The sequence below is a fragment of the Phoca vitulina genome, unplaced genomic scaffold, assembly GCF_004348235.1.
Source record: "Phoca vitulina isolate PV1807 unplaced genomic scaffold, GSC_HSeal_1.0 scaffold38, whole genome shotgun sequence".
NCBI classification, from domain to species: domain Eukaryota; kingdom Metazoa; phylum Chordata; class Mammalia; order Carnivora; family Phocidae; genus Phoca; species Phoca vitulina.
In genome coordinates this window covers 7969379-7987084 of record NW_022589741.1, presented here as the reverse complement: position 1 = coordinate 7987084, position 17706 = coordinate 7969379, and the positions used below count along the sequence as shown (strand labels likewise).

Genomic DNA, 17706 nt, shown 5'->3' with positions numbered 1-17706 from the left:
ATTGAAAAAGGATGAAAATCATTTTGAAAAACAGTTTGGCACTTTCTTAAAAAATTAAGCATATACTAACCAAATGACCCAGCCATTCTACTCCTAGGTGTTTACCTAACATAGCTGAAAACATGTTCAGACAAAACTTGTGTGTAAATGGCCACAGCTGCTTTATTTATGGCAGCCGGATATGGCAGGCAATGCTGCTGGCCATCAATACGTAAATGGCTACATAGATGATGGTAGATCCATGCAGTGGAATTCTACTTAGCAATAAAAAGAAAAGAACTATTTGTACACACGACGACGTGAATGAATCTCAAAATTGCTATCATTTAGCAATTCTTTCATTAAGAACCAGGAAAAAAAAAAGAGTCCATATTACTCCATATATTTAAAACTAGAAATATAAACAAATCTATTGTGACAGAAAACAGTTCAATGGTTTCTGGTGACGGGGGGGACAGGCAGGGGAAGATGGAATTACAGAGGGCGCCAGGAAACTTGTGGTGATAAATTCTCAATTATGATATAGTCATATGTCACCAGTAATCAAGTTGCATACTTTAAATATGTGCAGTTTATCATATGTCAATTATGTTTCAATAAAGCTGAATGAAAAATAAAATAAAGGGCTTGCTCTTCACTGTTAGTGTCAGGAAAAGACAGAATGCATTTCAGAAGACAAGTATGGGAGGTCCCAAAACTTGTGCAGAAAGAACCCTAAGGGTTTCATAGTCTCTGCTCAAACTGGTTTCACCTATATTTTTAGGTAACAAATACATAATTTGTAGCTGGCAAACAAGTTAAATTGTATGATAACCATAAAGGCTTTGGTATGGTGACAGCCACACACACACAAAATGATCAAGTACATAAATGTCCCATTAAATGTGGTAAAAATAGCACTGACTCAAGAGAAGGATGACCTGACTTCTGGTTGGAGTTTCCGCTGACACATTAGAGACAAGCTGCTGGTGTGGGACTGGGTGAGCCTCTGTTTTCTGCTCTGAAATATGATTATGTATACTGTGAGTAGAAATAGAATTATGGGAAAAAACCCCCATGTTGTGAAGCTTCTTTGCTCTAATTTTTAGCATAGATTTCCTTTGCTTGAACCCAAAGTATACTCCCTCTGGGCAGCCCTTAAACCTGTGGTCCTTTTTTAAAATGCAGATTCTGAGGCCACAGGATATCGAGAAAGTCTGAGGCGAGGCCCAGAAAAGTACAATTTATCAATAGGTGGTCTGAACACCATGCTTGATTCTCTAGTCTGATAACAAAAAAAGGATATCTCGTCTGTACCATTTCTCCAAATTACATACTATTAAATCGACTAAACAGCTCCTCAACAGGATACCAGCTTTTTAAATCACAGGGTCTTTCAACATCTTATCTCTTCATGAGGAACACATTTTAAACCGTTTGTGTTGCTCCATCTACCAGAAAAGTCCGTCAAAAATAGAAACTTTTCACAGCATTTCTTGCTATAAATCTATAAACTCCTTTGAGTTTATAGATTGCTGAGATAATTACAGTATCAGAGGATGGGCCCCCTGCTCTGCATCTGCTATAAATTATTCTGCAGGCATAATAACCTTGATAAGCTGGTGCACAAGCAATTCAATTTCAAATGTGGGTTGGTTAAGGCACGGAGTACCCTAAGTACAGATTCCAGAACCCGTTAGAAATAACCACTACAAGATGTTCTGGAATTGAGCTATAATGTTAGCCTAAGAGATATTGGCAGGCATTCTTTTATTTGATAAAACAAGGCAGGGGAATTTATTGTACTATTTAGTACAGAAAACAAAGCAAAAACTTGTACAGTGAAAACAAAGAAGCTCTTTTGCTTTTAACAAAGAAACTAACATAAATGACTTAAAAGAGGTGCTGCTCATCCACATCTGGACCTCCGCGTCTGGTGGACTTCCTCCTCTCCTGGGCCCGCCCCCCAGCCCTCTCTCCAGCCAATCGATTGCAACGTCCTTATTGAACTGACCTGCACAATACCCCTCAGCCTGTTCTCTTCTCTCCATGGCCTCTCACCTGGGTCAGGCCTTCCTCACCTCTCACCTGACCGTTTGCTACACACAAGGCTAATGCGGTGTGGTTCTAAGCTCTGGTCTTCAGACCAGCCGCATCAGCACTGCCTGGGACCTTGTTAGGAATGAAAATTCTCAGGCCCCCTCTCCAGACCTCCTCCAGAGGTTGTGGGGGCGGGGCCCAGCAATGGCTGATTTAACAAGTCCTACCGGTGATTCTGATGCTCGTTAAAGACTGAGGACCCTCGCTCTAAGCGTTCTCCCCTTTGCCGGGTCCTCTTCCCAGCCACAGTTATTGTACCCACTGCTGTCAGATAAACTTTCCAAACCATTGATATGATCATGTCACCCCCTAGGGTAAGGACCTTCGACCTCCCCCTTGTTAATAATGTAACATCCCCTGAGCACTTCCTATGTGCTAGGCAGAGCGGCTCCCAGCTGGGCATAATAAATATTTAAGAAATGTACGAAGTGTGTGTCAGCCTGCAATGGTCCCCATCCGTGGTTCTCAGCCCTGGGTGCACGTTAGACTCACCTGGGAGGCTTAATAAAAACACACCACCCAGGAATAAGTAAGTGGGTCTTGCATCACCTTTTCAGAAGCTCCCTGAGGCGATGTGTGTGAACCTGAGGTTGAGAGCCACCAATCTCTGTGACCCCTATCTTCTCGGCCTGGTTCTCCCACAGCTGAGGTGGCTTTGTCCCCATCTGCCGCAGCCACTGCCTTGCCTCTGGCTCTGTCATCCATCTCGTTCTTAGACAAAGGAACGTACCGGGGGCACCGACCTACCTGATGTGTCCCGCGTAGAAAGTGCCCTGGCTTCTCTGCCGTCTACTTTCTACACAGCAGTCAGAGCGAGCTTGTTTCCACCTAAGACCACAGTGGTCCTCTGCTCAGAACCCTCCAGCGGGCGTCCCATGTCATTGACAGGAAAAGCAGAAGTTCTCTCCATGACTTCTGTATCTCCTCCTTTTCCTTCTACTCTGCACACCATCCACCTGTTGCCTCTCTGGCCTCAACAACTTCTATTCTCCCTCCAGCTTCCTCCACTCCAGCCACCTGATCTTCCCACCGTTTCTGAGGCACACGCCTGCCTCAGGGTCTTTGCACGTGCTGCTTCCTCCACCTGCAATCATCCTATCCTCCCTGTTTAGCCACCTCCGTTCCCCTTTTACCTCTTTCCCGTCACAGCTGTCATCTCGGTAAGGCCTACCCTGACCACTTTATTTATAATTGCTAACATCTTCTCAGAGTTCCCTACCTTCCTTCCTTGCCTCATTTATCTATGGTGTTTATTATCTACCTCTAAGTGCAAACTTCACAAGGAAGGGAGTTTTGTCTGCTGCCATCCCAGGACTTAGAACAGTGTATGCACATAGTGAGTGCCTAATAAATATTTCTAAAATGAATGAATGCCTGGCCCCAGGGTCAGGCTGTCTCTCTCATAGTCTACGGTAGGACCTGGGCCTCTGTCTTGACCCCTAGGTGACCTTTCCTCTCACGCAGGCCATCTAAGACAGTGTCTCTCCTCTGGCCTGGCTTGTGGGGGGGGGGGGTAGAACTGCTCTGCACACCACCTAGGGTTGAGATGCTCATCCCTACTGCCACATCTAGTCCTGCCTCTGGTCTGCCTGCATTCCTCTGGTAGCCCGACCGGCTCAGCCCAATCCTGCTGCCTATTTTGACAGTTGCCTACTTGTATGTGGTCTAAAGATGAAGTATATGTAGTCTATACCATTCTGGTGGAGGACAGCTGTGGGCAGGCCTATGCCCATGTTCCTACCCTGTTCCATTTATCTCTGGAGTTCTAAGCTCCTTTGCTGACAGAGGATCTGTCATGTATTACAAACATTTAACCAAGATCAAATGTTAGTATGTATTTATCAGTCTTTCTTGTCCATCCCCCTTGACTGTAAGCTCAAAAAGAATAGAGATTTCTATTCTTTTGTTGTTTATTACGTTTCTCCAGTGCCTAGCACAGTGACTGACCCCCTGGAGTCACATGCTATAAAAATACTTGCTGAACGAGCAAATGAATCCCACTGTTATTGCTGAAAAACTTCGCCGACACTGCTGAGTTCTCAAGGTATGACGATTAACTAAGAAAAACAACACAAGGCACTGATTCCATTTGAGAGAAGTTACCGAATGAGCTGCCAGGATCCCTGGTTTGAACCTTCATCATTCAAACCCTTTGTTGCTTGGTCCTGAAAGGGGAGTAAGCAAGAAATCAATCAAATGTGTGGAAAGTCACTTTAGGAATGCTAGTAAGGGTATAAAGTAACCCAAATGGAGTTTTGCAGCCGTATATTACAAAATCAACGAGCGTCTGTATTCAGGTTGGAAAAACTGACATTTAGACGTGTCCAAACATCCAGATGTGATATGAGATGTGGTACAAGCAGATAGAGAATTGACATTTTTACTTTTGGTGGTGAGACTCAGCCTTCAGGAAATGAGAGCCACTGTAAAACAAGCTACTTTCTCTTAGGTCGAAAAAAATGGCAATTGATGATGCCTTTCTATGGTGACATTTCCTGGGCCACAACAGCCTTGGGAATGAAAATGAAACGAAACATCAGATGGTCACAGAAGTGCTGGTTCTTTCTCCTGCCTCAGGCAGGAATAATATGAGTAATAACTACGGCTTATTTTAGGGCACCAGGAAGGAGACTTACATACATTACCTCAGTTGGTTATCCTAATTGTCTACAGGGAAGAAGCAATTATCCCCAAGGAAAAGATAAAGGAAACGAAGTTCAGCAAAATCCAAGTGACTTTCAGGTAGGAATTAGGGGAGCCAGACAGGAAAGACCTCCCCTCCTCTTGTCCTTCCCCGACTCCCACGCGTCACCCACCTCCCAGACTCATCCCCTTCTCAGCTGTTAGCCTGTCTTGCTCATGGCAGTGGACACACTTACACTAACATATAAGCATAAAGTATTTAGTGTAAACACAGGAGATACTTACGCTAAAAAATCATTTATTATTTATCTGAAATTCAAATGTAACTCTCTGTCCTGTATTATTATTTGCTGAATCTGGCAATCCTATTTCCGGTATTCCCTTTGAAAGAATTTTTTTTTAAAGATTGTATTCATTTATTTGAGAGAGAGAGAGAGAGCGAGTGAAAGAGAGATGGAGAGAACACAAGTGGGGGAGGGGCAGAGGGAGAGGGAGAAGCAGGCTCCCTGCTGAGCAGGGAGCCCAATATGGGGCTCAATCCCAGGTCTCTGGGATCATGAGCTGAACCGAAAGCAGATGCTTAATCGACTGAGCCACGCAGGCCCCCCCCTTTGAAAGAATTATTATTTTTGTGCTGTGATATAAGAGGATTTAATTAAGAATAAAGAATATGAAGGAAAACTGTAGGAAGTACTTGTCCACCTTCTTAATCTACTATCTCTCTTGCCTCATTAGCCTGGAACACCACTTACCAAACTAGGTCTTAAACCATCATTACTTGTGAGCTTGTTCTTCCCCCAGCAGATAAGCAGCTGTGGGGAGAGAGGGTTATTTGCACAACCTGGTCCACACCTCTCCTCAGCGCCTTGTTCAGTGCCTTCACAAAGGGGCGCCATCTGTGGGAGTCATCCAAGCCAAACTGGGCCAACCCAGAGGAGTTAGGGAGGACAAGGGGGCGGATGCCCGTTGGGGAGGTCTGATCTGCTGATCTGGCTTGAGTGGGAAATACACTCGATCCTGTGTACGGAACACACAGGTTCCATGTTTGCAAATTCATCTGCTGGCAAACATTTCTGTCTAACCCCAAATCAATACTTCTGGCACTTTAGTCATCCCTCGCAAACACACACAGTGCAGCAAAACATGTGCGTCAACTGACACACACCTACCCAGCTGAGGGAGAGCACGGCGATGCTCGGGCCCGCTTGCTTTAGCTCTCCTACGGGAGACAAGTGTCCTTCTCATGGCGTATTAAGTGCCAAATGTTTTCACATTTTTGTACTCTTTGTTGGTAATTTCGTTGTTTGAAATGGCCCCAAAGTACAATGCTAAGTGCAGCCTCATGTTGCTAAGCACAGGAAGGCTGTGATGGGCCCCGTGGAGCAAAGATGTGTGACAAGCTTTGTTCAGTCATGAATTAGTCATGCCGTCGGCCATGAATCCAATGTCAATGAGCAACCATATTCATATACAGCAATTATCTATCCAACATACATACGGCCACTATAACATAATATATAATCAATTCTATACAGAATAAGGCATCTTTAAACAGAAACACACATCCAACATGCTTATGTATTGATCTGTTGATAAAAATGAGATCATGGCTCACAGGAACCTAACGTGCATTTCCCCTGGGAGCCGTGACTCAGTATTCTTGAATTTAAGGTTCATGGCGCCTTTAACTACTGTGCATAATAAGAATCAACTTCTATCTCCTAGACCTTCTCATTTCTAGGATTGTGACAGTCAATTCATCAGGCTGGTATGGACCACTTTGGGTCATGTAGATAGATTTACTTTTCTCAAAAGAGGGAAAAAGTTGGCAACCATGATACTAGAAACAGGACAAGAGATGCCAATGGACCTACTAGTTTTTCCAAAAATTGAAGGTGATCCTTTTGAGAACATTCCAGCGGCAAGTCTTCCTGTTTCTGGCATTTGTTTTTCCTTTACAAGCTTAATTTTTATTCCTACTTTTCAAGGAGAAAGTTTCTTGGCAGCAGGTGATGGTACTTGTGGGATTTTATCTTGGGATCAGATAGCTTTTTGTTCCACTCAGAGAAAAATCCAAGCTGAGAAATAGCAATGGATTGCTTCAGAGCTTGACAAGCATAGGGTTAAGATGTTCCATGAGATTTTTATTAATGTAGCTAGGGAAGCCAGAAAAAGCCAATTTATCGATGTCAGTCCCCTTAACCCCATTTTGCCTGAATGACTCAATCATCTATTGCACTGGATCTTGTTTCTTCTGGGAATTCTAAAAGACTGTTAGAATTAAATTTCCACCATTTATTTTGTACTTGTTGCTTTTGAAAGAAAGCCTTGTCCGAAAGGCTTCTCATCTCCTAGAGTGAGGTACGGAGATCCTTGTACAAAACCAGACAGGTAGATGAGAAGATGTTCTCAGAGTCTTTCTTTCTTTCTTTCTTTTTTGAAGTTAGCTGTAATGGAGAGAAACCGGCTCCTCAAGTCCTGACATGGTGGGAGGTGTTAGTCATCAGCTCCTTGGGGGGCGCGGCAGGCTCAGCAGACTCAGCCAGAGACACAGTGGTGAAGGGACTTGCCCTGGATCTTGCTGTTTCTTCACCTCCCTCATCAAGGTTCCTGGCATTCATTCTCCATCTTTTCCACCCTCATTTTTAGGAAAAAATACCAAGTAAAGGAGTTTCTGAGAGAAGAAGTTGGTATAACCATTTAGTGGGGCAACTGGCAATATCAATCCAAATTTGGAATGTGCCTACCTTCTAACCCAGCAATTCCACTACTGGGAATGTATCCTACAAATAAACACACAAAGATGTATGTACACAAGTGATCATGACGTAGTTTTTAACGGTAAAAAAAAAAAAAAAATCTCCCAAACAACAACAACAAACAACTAGAATCAACCTACAATGCCGTATGTGAAATCCATTAGAGAAAAAGGCATATCTCTCCATACTGACTTGAAATGATGTCTGTTAACCAAACACGGCACACGTTGCAGGGAATGTATAGTATAGTCTAGTTGTATAAAAAGAAGGTGTGTGCATAGAAAAATGAATAAAAGGATAATCACAATCTGTTGATCATGGTAATCTCAGTGGTCATTTGAATTGGGAATGGCCGATTAGGGGGAGGGTAGGAGCTGAAGGGTGACTTTTAGTGTGTATTTTATATATATTTTATTGCTTACTTGATTACAATAAGCATTTCTCACTTTTATGCTGCCATAAAAACACATTCTATGAAAGGCTCCCAAATGTTTTATTTTTCATTCTGGTAACTTCCATGGAGAGGCAATGAATGCTACAACCTCTTGAATAATCACATGTCAACGTGTTGGGCTGCCACATCCATGTTGTGCTGCCTCAACTGTCCACTTTACTGGTGCTGGAGGGATTTAGATGTGTTACACCTCATTTCTGCGCTTCCTGTTGTATGGGTATCTGTGACACCTCAACAAATAGGTAGGGAGAATATTTAGCCATGAAAAAAAGTAGCTGCCAAGAAGTGGGGTCCAATTAGATGGGGCCTCATTGGTGTGCTAGAGTTGGGGGCTCCCAAAGTGAACGCACAGTGGCTACAACTTAATGACCTTGACCAAGGTGATTGGTGCTGAAGTAACACTACTTGTCCTTGACAGATAGCAGAAGCAAGAAAGAGGGCAACTTACATGCTGCCCTGACCTGGATCCAGAAGGAGAATTCCAGAAACTCTGCTTTCAACGATTTTATCCATAATCAGTTCAAAAGATGCTTGTGGCCTAGTCACTGTATCTGTTGACATGTGCTGTGTAAAAAGTATTCTTTGAGCTTTGATCAATTGATTGATTCCTTCAGTTATTCAGACAGCATTTACAGAGCTCCTACTAGGTGCTAAGCACTGGGCATGATTTAAATACTGAATGATCACTCTTTCGTGCTTAGCAAAGCCCACAAAAAAAATACTAAAGCATTCGAGCGCCGAGGGGTAGAGCCAGTGAGGTGTGAAGCACTGACTTCCATAACTATAAAGCAACATTACCATCTGTTGTAACAAGAGAAAACTCTTTATTGCTTACTTGAAAATGTTAATAAAGAAACTTCCCTGAAGATGATATGCAAAATCTCCCCATTCAATTTTCAGCTGTCATGTTTCAAAACAAGTAGGAATTAGATGAGTCAATAATAGCAAAAAATCTCTTTTGGCCAAACTCTGGAGACAGAAACTGGGAACTGTGTTCATTTCAGATCTCAAGGAAAATATCAAAGGAGAATAATTAGATAAGCTTATTGGGGGGAAAGAATCCATATGATCTATAAGGATCCCTCAGGGAGAAGACAGGAGACCAGCAGTGAGGGGAACAACATAAAGACTCCCCTCTGAGCAATTGAAAAACATGAAATAGGTCAACATAGGGATCTCATATGTGGACCCGCGAGAGCGACTTCCGGCGCTTCCCGTCAAGCACAGAGCTTATCCCAGCAACCTCTATGGTTCTCTTCTGGATCAAAACAACAAAAATCCAAATTCACCATTTCTTATGTCAGCCTAAGAACCTTCCTCCTCCCCTCTCAAATCTTACCTAGTCCCTTGCCCCCTCAAACTCCCTCTGTTAACCAACAGTTTGTTTGCTGTATCTATGTGTCTGTTTCTGTCTTGGTTGGTTGTCTGTTTTGTCCTTTACATTCCACATATAAGAGAAATCATACAGTATTTGTCTTTCTCCATCTGACTTATTTCACTTAGCATAATTTCCTCTAGGTCCACCCATGTTGTTGCAAATGGCAAGATTTCATTCTTTTCTTATGGCTGAATAATATTCCACTGCATATGTATACCACACCTTCTGATCCAGTCATGTATTGATGGGCATTTGGGCTGCTTCCATAGCTTGGCTATTGTAAATAATGCTGCAATAAACATAGGAGTGCACATATTTCTTTGAATTGATGTTTGAATCTCAGTTTGACATGGGTTCCGAGTGCTCTGGAGAGAAGAGAAACAAAGACATGGGAATACAAATGTTCTTCATCCTGCTCCCACCCACCTGGAGGTGAACTCTAGAATATTCCTTAATGTGCAGCAAGCAGTGTGCTAAGCATTTGAGTAAAAATAGCCAACATGTACTGAGCTCTTATGAACTGTTGGGTAACTTTAAGTTGTACATCGATTAAGTCACTTGATCAGCATAGTGCATCTGTATGGTTAGTGTTCTCATTGTTCTGTTTCATAGAGGAGACACGTGGGGCAATGAGAGGTGAACTCGGCTCAGAGAACATGGCGAGGGCTTGAACCTGGGCAGGCTGACTCCCAAGTCTGCTCTTGTAGCTGCTGTGACAATGTCTCTCTACTTTCTTTCCTTTATCTCACTTACCCATTACCCTGGACGTCTGCCCTAGGGATGATTACTCTCCTAGTTTCACTGATGAGGAAGCTAAGCCTTGGAAAGGCTGAGTGAACTTGCTCAAGGTCACAAAGTGTTCCAGTAGTAGACCCTGGATTCAAACTCAGAGTTATTCAGTTCTATCATTCTCTTTTATAGCATTCCGTAATTTCCCTTCGCTTATTTTTTTAAAATTTTTTAAAGATTTTATTTATTTATTTGACAGAGAGAGAGACAGCGAGAGAGGGAACACAGCAGGGGGAGTGGGAGAGGGAGAAGCAGGCTTCCCACTGAGCAGGGAGCCCGATGTGGGGCTCGATCCCAGGACTCCGGGATCACGACCTGAGCCGAAGGCAGTCGCTTACCGACTGAGCCACCCAGGCGCCCCTCCCTTTGCTTATTTACTTAAAAGACTGCACGAATATCTTCCAGGTGCTGGAGACGACTTGCTGTTGGACAAACGAGTTGAGTGAGGTCCGAGGTTTCCCACTGAGGTGCTGAGTGACTTGGTTATTCTCCATGGCATCCCTGTACCTGCCATCCATTCTTTACCCTCCTCTGCTCTTCCCTGTGCCCAGGGAGGCTGATCGCTATGGACCACCACATCCCGTTTACTTGTCCTCTGGCTTCCTATTGGGTTCAGCTAATAGGGTATTTAACCCAATGCTTACTCCTGTCCTTCCTTGCCTCCTTGCTGTGGCCACTGGTCCTGTTGTGTGGCTGCTCTTCTATGGCTCTGACTCTCCCAGGAGTACGATAACATCATTCCTCCTTGCTACCCACCACCCAGCCCCTTTAAGCCTAGAGATGATAACAGCTTTCCACTTCTGTTAGTTTCTGGGTGCTTCACCATGTCTTATAGACGGGTGTACTGTTTCCTGTCAGGGCTCTGACTGATAAGACCCTTAAACAAAGCTTGCAAATTTTCAGAGTCTCAGTTTCCTTTAGTGTCAAGTGGGGATATAATACCAACCAAAATGGTAGTATTATATTTCAATTGTTCAGTACAGTACCTGGCCCAAGGTAAGTGGGCAATAGAGAGGGATGGGGTGGCTGGATGATAGACACTGGGGAGGGTATGTGTTATGATGAGCACTGTGAATTGTGTAAGACTGTTGAATCACAGACCCATACCTCTGAAACAAATTTATTTAACATTATATGTTAAAAAAAAAGAAGAAGATAGCAGGAAGGAAAATGAGGGGGGGGGAATCGGAGGGGGAGATGAACCATGAGAGACTATGGACTCTGAGAAACAAACTGAGGGTTCTAGAAGGGAGGGGGTGGGGGGATGGGTTAGCCCAGTAATGGGTATTAAAGAGGGCACGTATTGCATGGAGCACTGGGTGTTATACGCGAACAATGAATCATGGACCACTACATCAAAAACTAATGATGTAATAATGTATGCTGATTAACATAACATAATTAAAAAAATAAATGGTCATTTTTATTATGACTGTTCTCTGCTCTGAGGCCCTCAAGCACTCATCACCAATGGTATGTGACTAGGCAGGATCATCATAAACAGCATGAAGTCATGCCTCCTTAACAACCTCAGTGGGAGTACAGAAGTGGGTCTCCATGAACTGGCCAGTTAACCCTTCACCTTTCACTGAGGTTGACCATTGGAAATAATAATAGTTTGCTTTTTTGAGATCACATTTTTTTATTTACCACATACTGTGCTACGTACTTTAGTTAATTCTGACAGTGACCTTAAGGGGTGGTTACTGTCCAAGGTCAACCACAGCCAGTGAAGCTGAGATCAGACTCATGCTGAACTCACATCTCTCTGTCCCCAAAGCCTGGCTCTGTGGTCTCTGTGGGAGCTGGAGGAGGAATGGCCATCAGCAGCAGCTGTCCCCACTTCCTTCCAAGGGGAAGCTCTGCTTTCTTAGTGGTGCATGTCCAACAATACAACACTCACTTCCCTTCTTTCCCCCCAAACCTACTTATTATTCTGTCATACAGGAGACAAACGGGGTCCCCCAGGGTGCCTAATGAGTTTGGTAAGCCAGTTAAAGGGGCAATGCTGAGTCTTGAGGTGGGTGTGTTTGATTAAGCTGTGGAGACTTCAAAGTGAGGTCAGGGGTCTGTGGGATCCATCAAAGGACGCTTCTTGCCAGGAGCCCCACAGAAGGATGACAGAGTGAGAGGGAGTCCTGCAGAGAGGGAGTACTGGCTGGGGCGCGAGAGGGGACGAGAGGCTGGCAAGGCGAGCACGATAAAAGTGTCAGCAGGGGTGAGGCCTCTGCATCCCACGTGAGTGATGGAGTTCCTACTAATGAGAAACTTGGAGAGAGAGTGGGCCCCATGGGGCCTTGGAGGCAGAAGGAGGAGATCGGGGGTGCCCATGCCAAGAGCACTGCCAGAGAGTTTGGCTGCAAAGCCCCCCAGGACAGGGAGCTCAAATTTGCTTTCTCATTAGCTGAAATATTTGGGATAAATAAACGGATGTCTCTGGAGCCCATTTTATTGCATTTGGAATCATCTTTCCTCAGGGTTGGGAGGGGGAAAGACTCGTGCCTCAGAAGTGTAACCACTTTGAAAATACTTGAATAGACTATTTGATCACTTACGGGAAAGAAAAGATGATGTACTTAAAGGTTTTCCCCTTTCCCCCCACCCTCAAACAAAGAAAACACTCCATGTGTATGTTAACCTTAAAAAAAGAAAAGAAAAAAACCCCTCAGCCTTTCTTGCTGACTAAGAGAGAAGGAGCAGACAGCTGCCTCACTAGGGAGTGCTCAGCAGGGAGCTGGGAGCCTTGACATAACCTTAATATATCCAGTGAGGGGATTCTTTCTCCACATAACAGCTTCTAAGGATGGGCTCTGATCATCTCTAAATAAACCTCACATTGAGTAAATACCTGCAATATTTTTTTTTACCTGTTTAGCCCATGTTAGCTGGGGTCTCTCTGCTTCTTGAGAACCAGACAAAATTGGTTTTACTCTTCTGTAGATCTATGAGGGGTAGTAGTTTCCTGGTCATCTTTGGGTCTTCTTCAGTTTACAAATCATTTTGTCATATCCATCTCTGGTTTACAGAAGGCTAAGATATAAAACCAGGCCTCTTCCCTGATTTCCACCAAAAGACTCACTTCACAGGGCATATTGTGTGTGTAGTCAAATCAGCCTGGGATGTTGAGGATGAGAGGAGGAGTTATTTCCAAAGCAAATGTAAACAAACTTAAAATTGAATGATAGGTGTCCTGTACCTGAAAGTCCTCTGGACACCTCATCCTGGGGGTTTTCCCTGATCATTTCATACCACAAGGTGCCTCAGCCTCAAATCAGCTTGGTGGCCCCCTTTCTTGCCTTCCCTGTTTTTTCTTACTCTCTTCCCACATACCACCACGTCCACCACCATCACCACCATCACCACTATCATCATCATAAACCACCACCATCACCACCATCACCACCACCCCATCACCACCACACGACCATCACCACCACCATCATCACAACCACCACCATCACCACCACCCCATCACAACCACCACCATCACCACCATCACCACCACCCCATCACCACCATCATCATCACAACCACCACCACCACACAACCATCACCACCACCATCATCACTACCACCACCATCGTCATCCTCACCATATCACCACCACTACCACCACCACCAACACCACATCACCACCTCCACAACCACCACCACCTCATCATCACCATCATCACCACATCACCACCTCCACAACCATGCTGGCACCCTGATCTCAGATTCTACCTTCCAGAACAGTGAGAAAATACATTTCTGTTGTTTAAACCACCCAGTCTATGGTGTTTTATTATAGCAGCCTGAGATAACACAGGTATTTTCCCAAATAAAGTCAGTTTCTCTTCCACCAGCCACCAAAAGTAATTTTGGTATCACTATGAGGGCAATTGATCTTTTTCACCCATCTCTTTCCCAATATACAAGTGTCAACAAAGAAAAAATCTAGTTTCTCCTTTCAAAGTCCCGGGTCTGGACTTTGCCCCTAACTAGCTGGTTGGGCCTGGGTGTGTCTGATTTATCATTCTAAGTGTAAATTTATCTGCTGATTAAGTGTAGTAGTTGGGATGGATGATCTATGTTGAAATGCACGATTTGATGATTTACAGAGATGGCAACCTATAGATAATCCCTGAACAAGAGCAAAACCTTACTGATAAAGGTAGAATGAAGGCTGAGAATGTGAGCTGCTGACATCTTCTCTTGGAGTTTATGTGTGAATCTAGAAAGGTGACTCCGGGAATGCGCTTCACACTCCACCTGACTTGTATTTCACTTGACATTAAAATCAGGATTGAATATAAAAGAGGTCAATAATGTGTTTTCCTTTTCATACCCCCATCTTAGGGCCCATCTGTGTATTTTTGTGAAGCACTGGGATGAAATAGTTGAGATATCTTTTGTTCCATTAATCTGAACTTTCATTTTTTAGGAGAAGAAATTTTTCTATCCCGCATCATTTAAATTCTTTGTCACTCTCCAAGTATTTATGCAACCCTTAATAATATCTCCTATTACTCTTGGTAACATGATCATTTATCTCAAAAAAATGTGTTCTCTGAATCATCTGAGGATCTTGATAAAAATAAATTCTCGAAATCCCTTTTTAATTACAGAAGATTCAGAAGTCCATTGTATGCTGTGCTAAGCATACTTCCTTCTCGGCATTTGCTCCTTCTCCACGAATCCAGAGGAATGCAAGAATCCAGATAAAGACCATTTAGTTTTATCTGGGTCAGGTCTAAGACTCCTCATGGGAAGCATGAATTTCCTGCCTTGACAAAGATAAAATGATTACCAACTCCTCTGAATTTGTAAAATAGAAAAAGTTTTGGGACAGCAACAATAGGATCAAAAGCCAGCTGGACAATCCCTTTTAGGAAAGAACATGGGATCTTGAGTTAGGAAATGAGAGTTCTGGCCTTGGATCTGTCACTTGGGCTCTATTTCTTGCTGTTTATAGGGACATTGATAATATTCTCCCCCCCACTAGGTTGTCCTATAAGTTAACTGTGGTAGTATAGGTGGTTGGGGTCTTTGAGAAAGCCTAATAAATAGCTCCAACTTCCCTGATTAAACTCTGAACCAATTGAGAAATAACATAAAAAGAGTCAGTAAGCTTTTACTGAAAAAAGCTAGGTTGGTAAATGTAGCTTAGTGTAAGAGCCAACAATAGTGTGTAACTTCTGACACCCCAGTTTCAACCCTGGAACAATATGGAGCTGGGGAGAGACATTTCCTTCTAACCTTGGTGATTCATATTGGGATACTTTATATGTTAGATTTCTTTGTCTCAAGCATCCTGTTTAAGAAACCATCCTGTTTAACTTAAGCAAAATAAGTATGTCAGAGAATAATGAGGACTCTCAGAATGGACAGGAAGAAGGATAAGAGCCAAACTACCCTAGGGGCTTGGGTTGGGTTGAGATTGGGTTAAAGAGGCCATAAGACAGTCTCATGGCAGGAGCGTTATAGTGAAGACCCTAGCCTGTTGATGACTGAAGCGACAACCATGTGTGGTCTCTTTTCTTGCTGCTTAAGATTCAGGGTACAAGGCAGGCGTGTCTAAGTGGCTTAGCTTGGGTTGCATGGCTCTGCATGGACAAGGGTGAGTGGAACTTTGGGTGGGTCCCATCAGTCTATAGGTATTGTCAAAGAGTCAATCCCAATAAAAGAAATCTGGCTTCTATTGGGAAGAAAAAATAAATTTTAAAAATCCAGTGCAGTAATTATCATAGTATGAACTTTCCCTGCCTATGGATCTAGTCCAGTGTTTGTATACAAGGACCTAAATAGTGTTTATCTGCCTAGTATACCTCTCTTACTCCTCTCTTATTCTTACACACGGAACACTCCTACTCATCTGTCAAGGCACAACTGCTATGTTACTTCTTATCTTCCTGATAATGTAAGGCAGAATTAAATCACCCCCTTTCTTCATTTTTCTGCATATGCACATCTCTATTATTATACTACTTACCACATTGTATCATAATTATTTATTTATGCATTTGTCATACAGACAAGAGCAAGGACTATGCATGCTTCATACTTCTGTGCCTCACACACAGTAATGATTCAGTATGTTTAGTTTCTGTTTTTCCTGAAATATTCACATTAAGACTGTTGATGTGATGACTACTAGACAGAGATCAGAGAACTGACTCTAACCTGGCCTTCCATATTTACGGTCACATATTCATAATGTCTTAGTTTCCTTATCTGCATAATAAGGAGGTTGTATTAAATTGCCATTTATAAAATTATAGTACCTTAAAAAAGATAGAAGTTCATTTTTCTCTCTCATGCAAGAAACCCTGAGATAAGCAGCCCAGGTCCACTATGGTGGCACCACAAAGTTACCAGGGACATAGGTTTATTCTGGTTCATGCTCCATCCACTTAGAGTGCTGCCTCATAGCCCAAGATGGTTGCCTGAATCTATCCAAGCTTCAACATAAAGGAATTAGAAGGGAGGAAGGGGCAAAGGAAGGCCCACCCATTTCCTCAGGGAAATTCTCCAAAAGTTTTACAAAACTCTTCCTTTGTCTTAGTGGCCCAAACTTAGTCACATGACCAGACTGGTGCAAAGTATAGTGGAAAATATAGTTTTTTATCCTGGTGACAACAGCCTCGCCTAAACGTAAGGGTTCTCTCCAAGGTGAAGTGGAGATAGGAGAATGAGAGGTAACCAGCAGTCTCTGCCAGAGTGGACTACTTTGGTGAAAGTTATTGGAGAAGGTTTCTCAGAGATTAAAACTAAGCTTAAACTTGAAAGATGAGGAGGATTCAGTTATGTGAAAAACTACATAAAGAGTATCTTATGAAAAGGTAACAGCAAATGCCCTGAGGTGGTATGGTAGAAGTCTAGTAACGCATTCATCATCTGTGCATCAACTCCTTTGTCATCTTCCTTTTCTAAGGCATTCTGGAAGACTACATCCCCTGGCCTTTCTTATAATTAGGTTGAGGTCTTGTGACTGAATCGTCCAGGGGTGACTGGGTGGCTCAGTTGGCTAAGTGTCTGCCTTTGGCTCAGGTCACGATCCCAGAGTCCTGGGATTGAGACCCGCATCAGGCTCCCTGCTCAGTGGAGATTCTGCTTCTCCTTCTCCCTCTGCCTGCCCACCCCCCACTTGTTTTCTCTCTCTCTCTCAAATGAATAAACAAAATCTTAAAAAAAAAAAGGTGGAAGATCTGGATCCTTACCAATTAGTCTCCCCCCTTGCCTTCTACTGTAGCCCCAAGACTTATCTATAGAACGCCAAGATTCATGGAGATACAGTTTGAAAAAATCACCGGAGTAGCTAGATGCTGAGGATCTTTCCAGCTCTAATATTCTGCAATTTTACTGACTTATTACTTATAAGATATATAGCCTGGCCTATTTTCAGTTTGGATCTTTTGTAAATTAAATGTTAATTTGAGGAGCCAGATTAAAAAAATAATTACTGAATTAAATTTTCAGAGACTATTGAGTAGAGTGCCAAAAAATTCGATGCTTGATAAGAACATATCTTTAAAAATATATGAGATTTTTTATGATTAAATAACTAACACATGTTCCGTATGTGAAATCTAAAAAAATTATGAAGCAAGAGAGAGAGATTATAA

The 17706-nt window shown here is 43.0% G+C and overlaps 1 protein-coding gene across 1 annotated transcript in view; it reads right to left on the bottom strand.

Moving 5' to 3' along the window:
* The window catches only part of CUNH11orf53 (chromosome unknown C11orf53 homolog), a 396668-nt gene that overhangs the window by 107423 nt on the left and 271539 nt on the right, over nt 1-17706 (bottom strand). Inside the window, exon 9 of the mRNA XM_032428142.1 lies at nt 4183-4244. Coding sequence (XP_032284033.1) covers nt 4183-4222 — 40 coding nt within the window. The 5' untranslated portion in view covers nt 4223-4244. The remainder of the gene's footprint in view (nt 1-4182; nt 4245-17706) is intronic.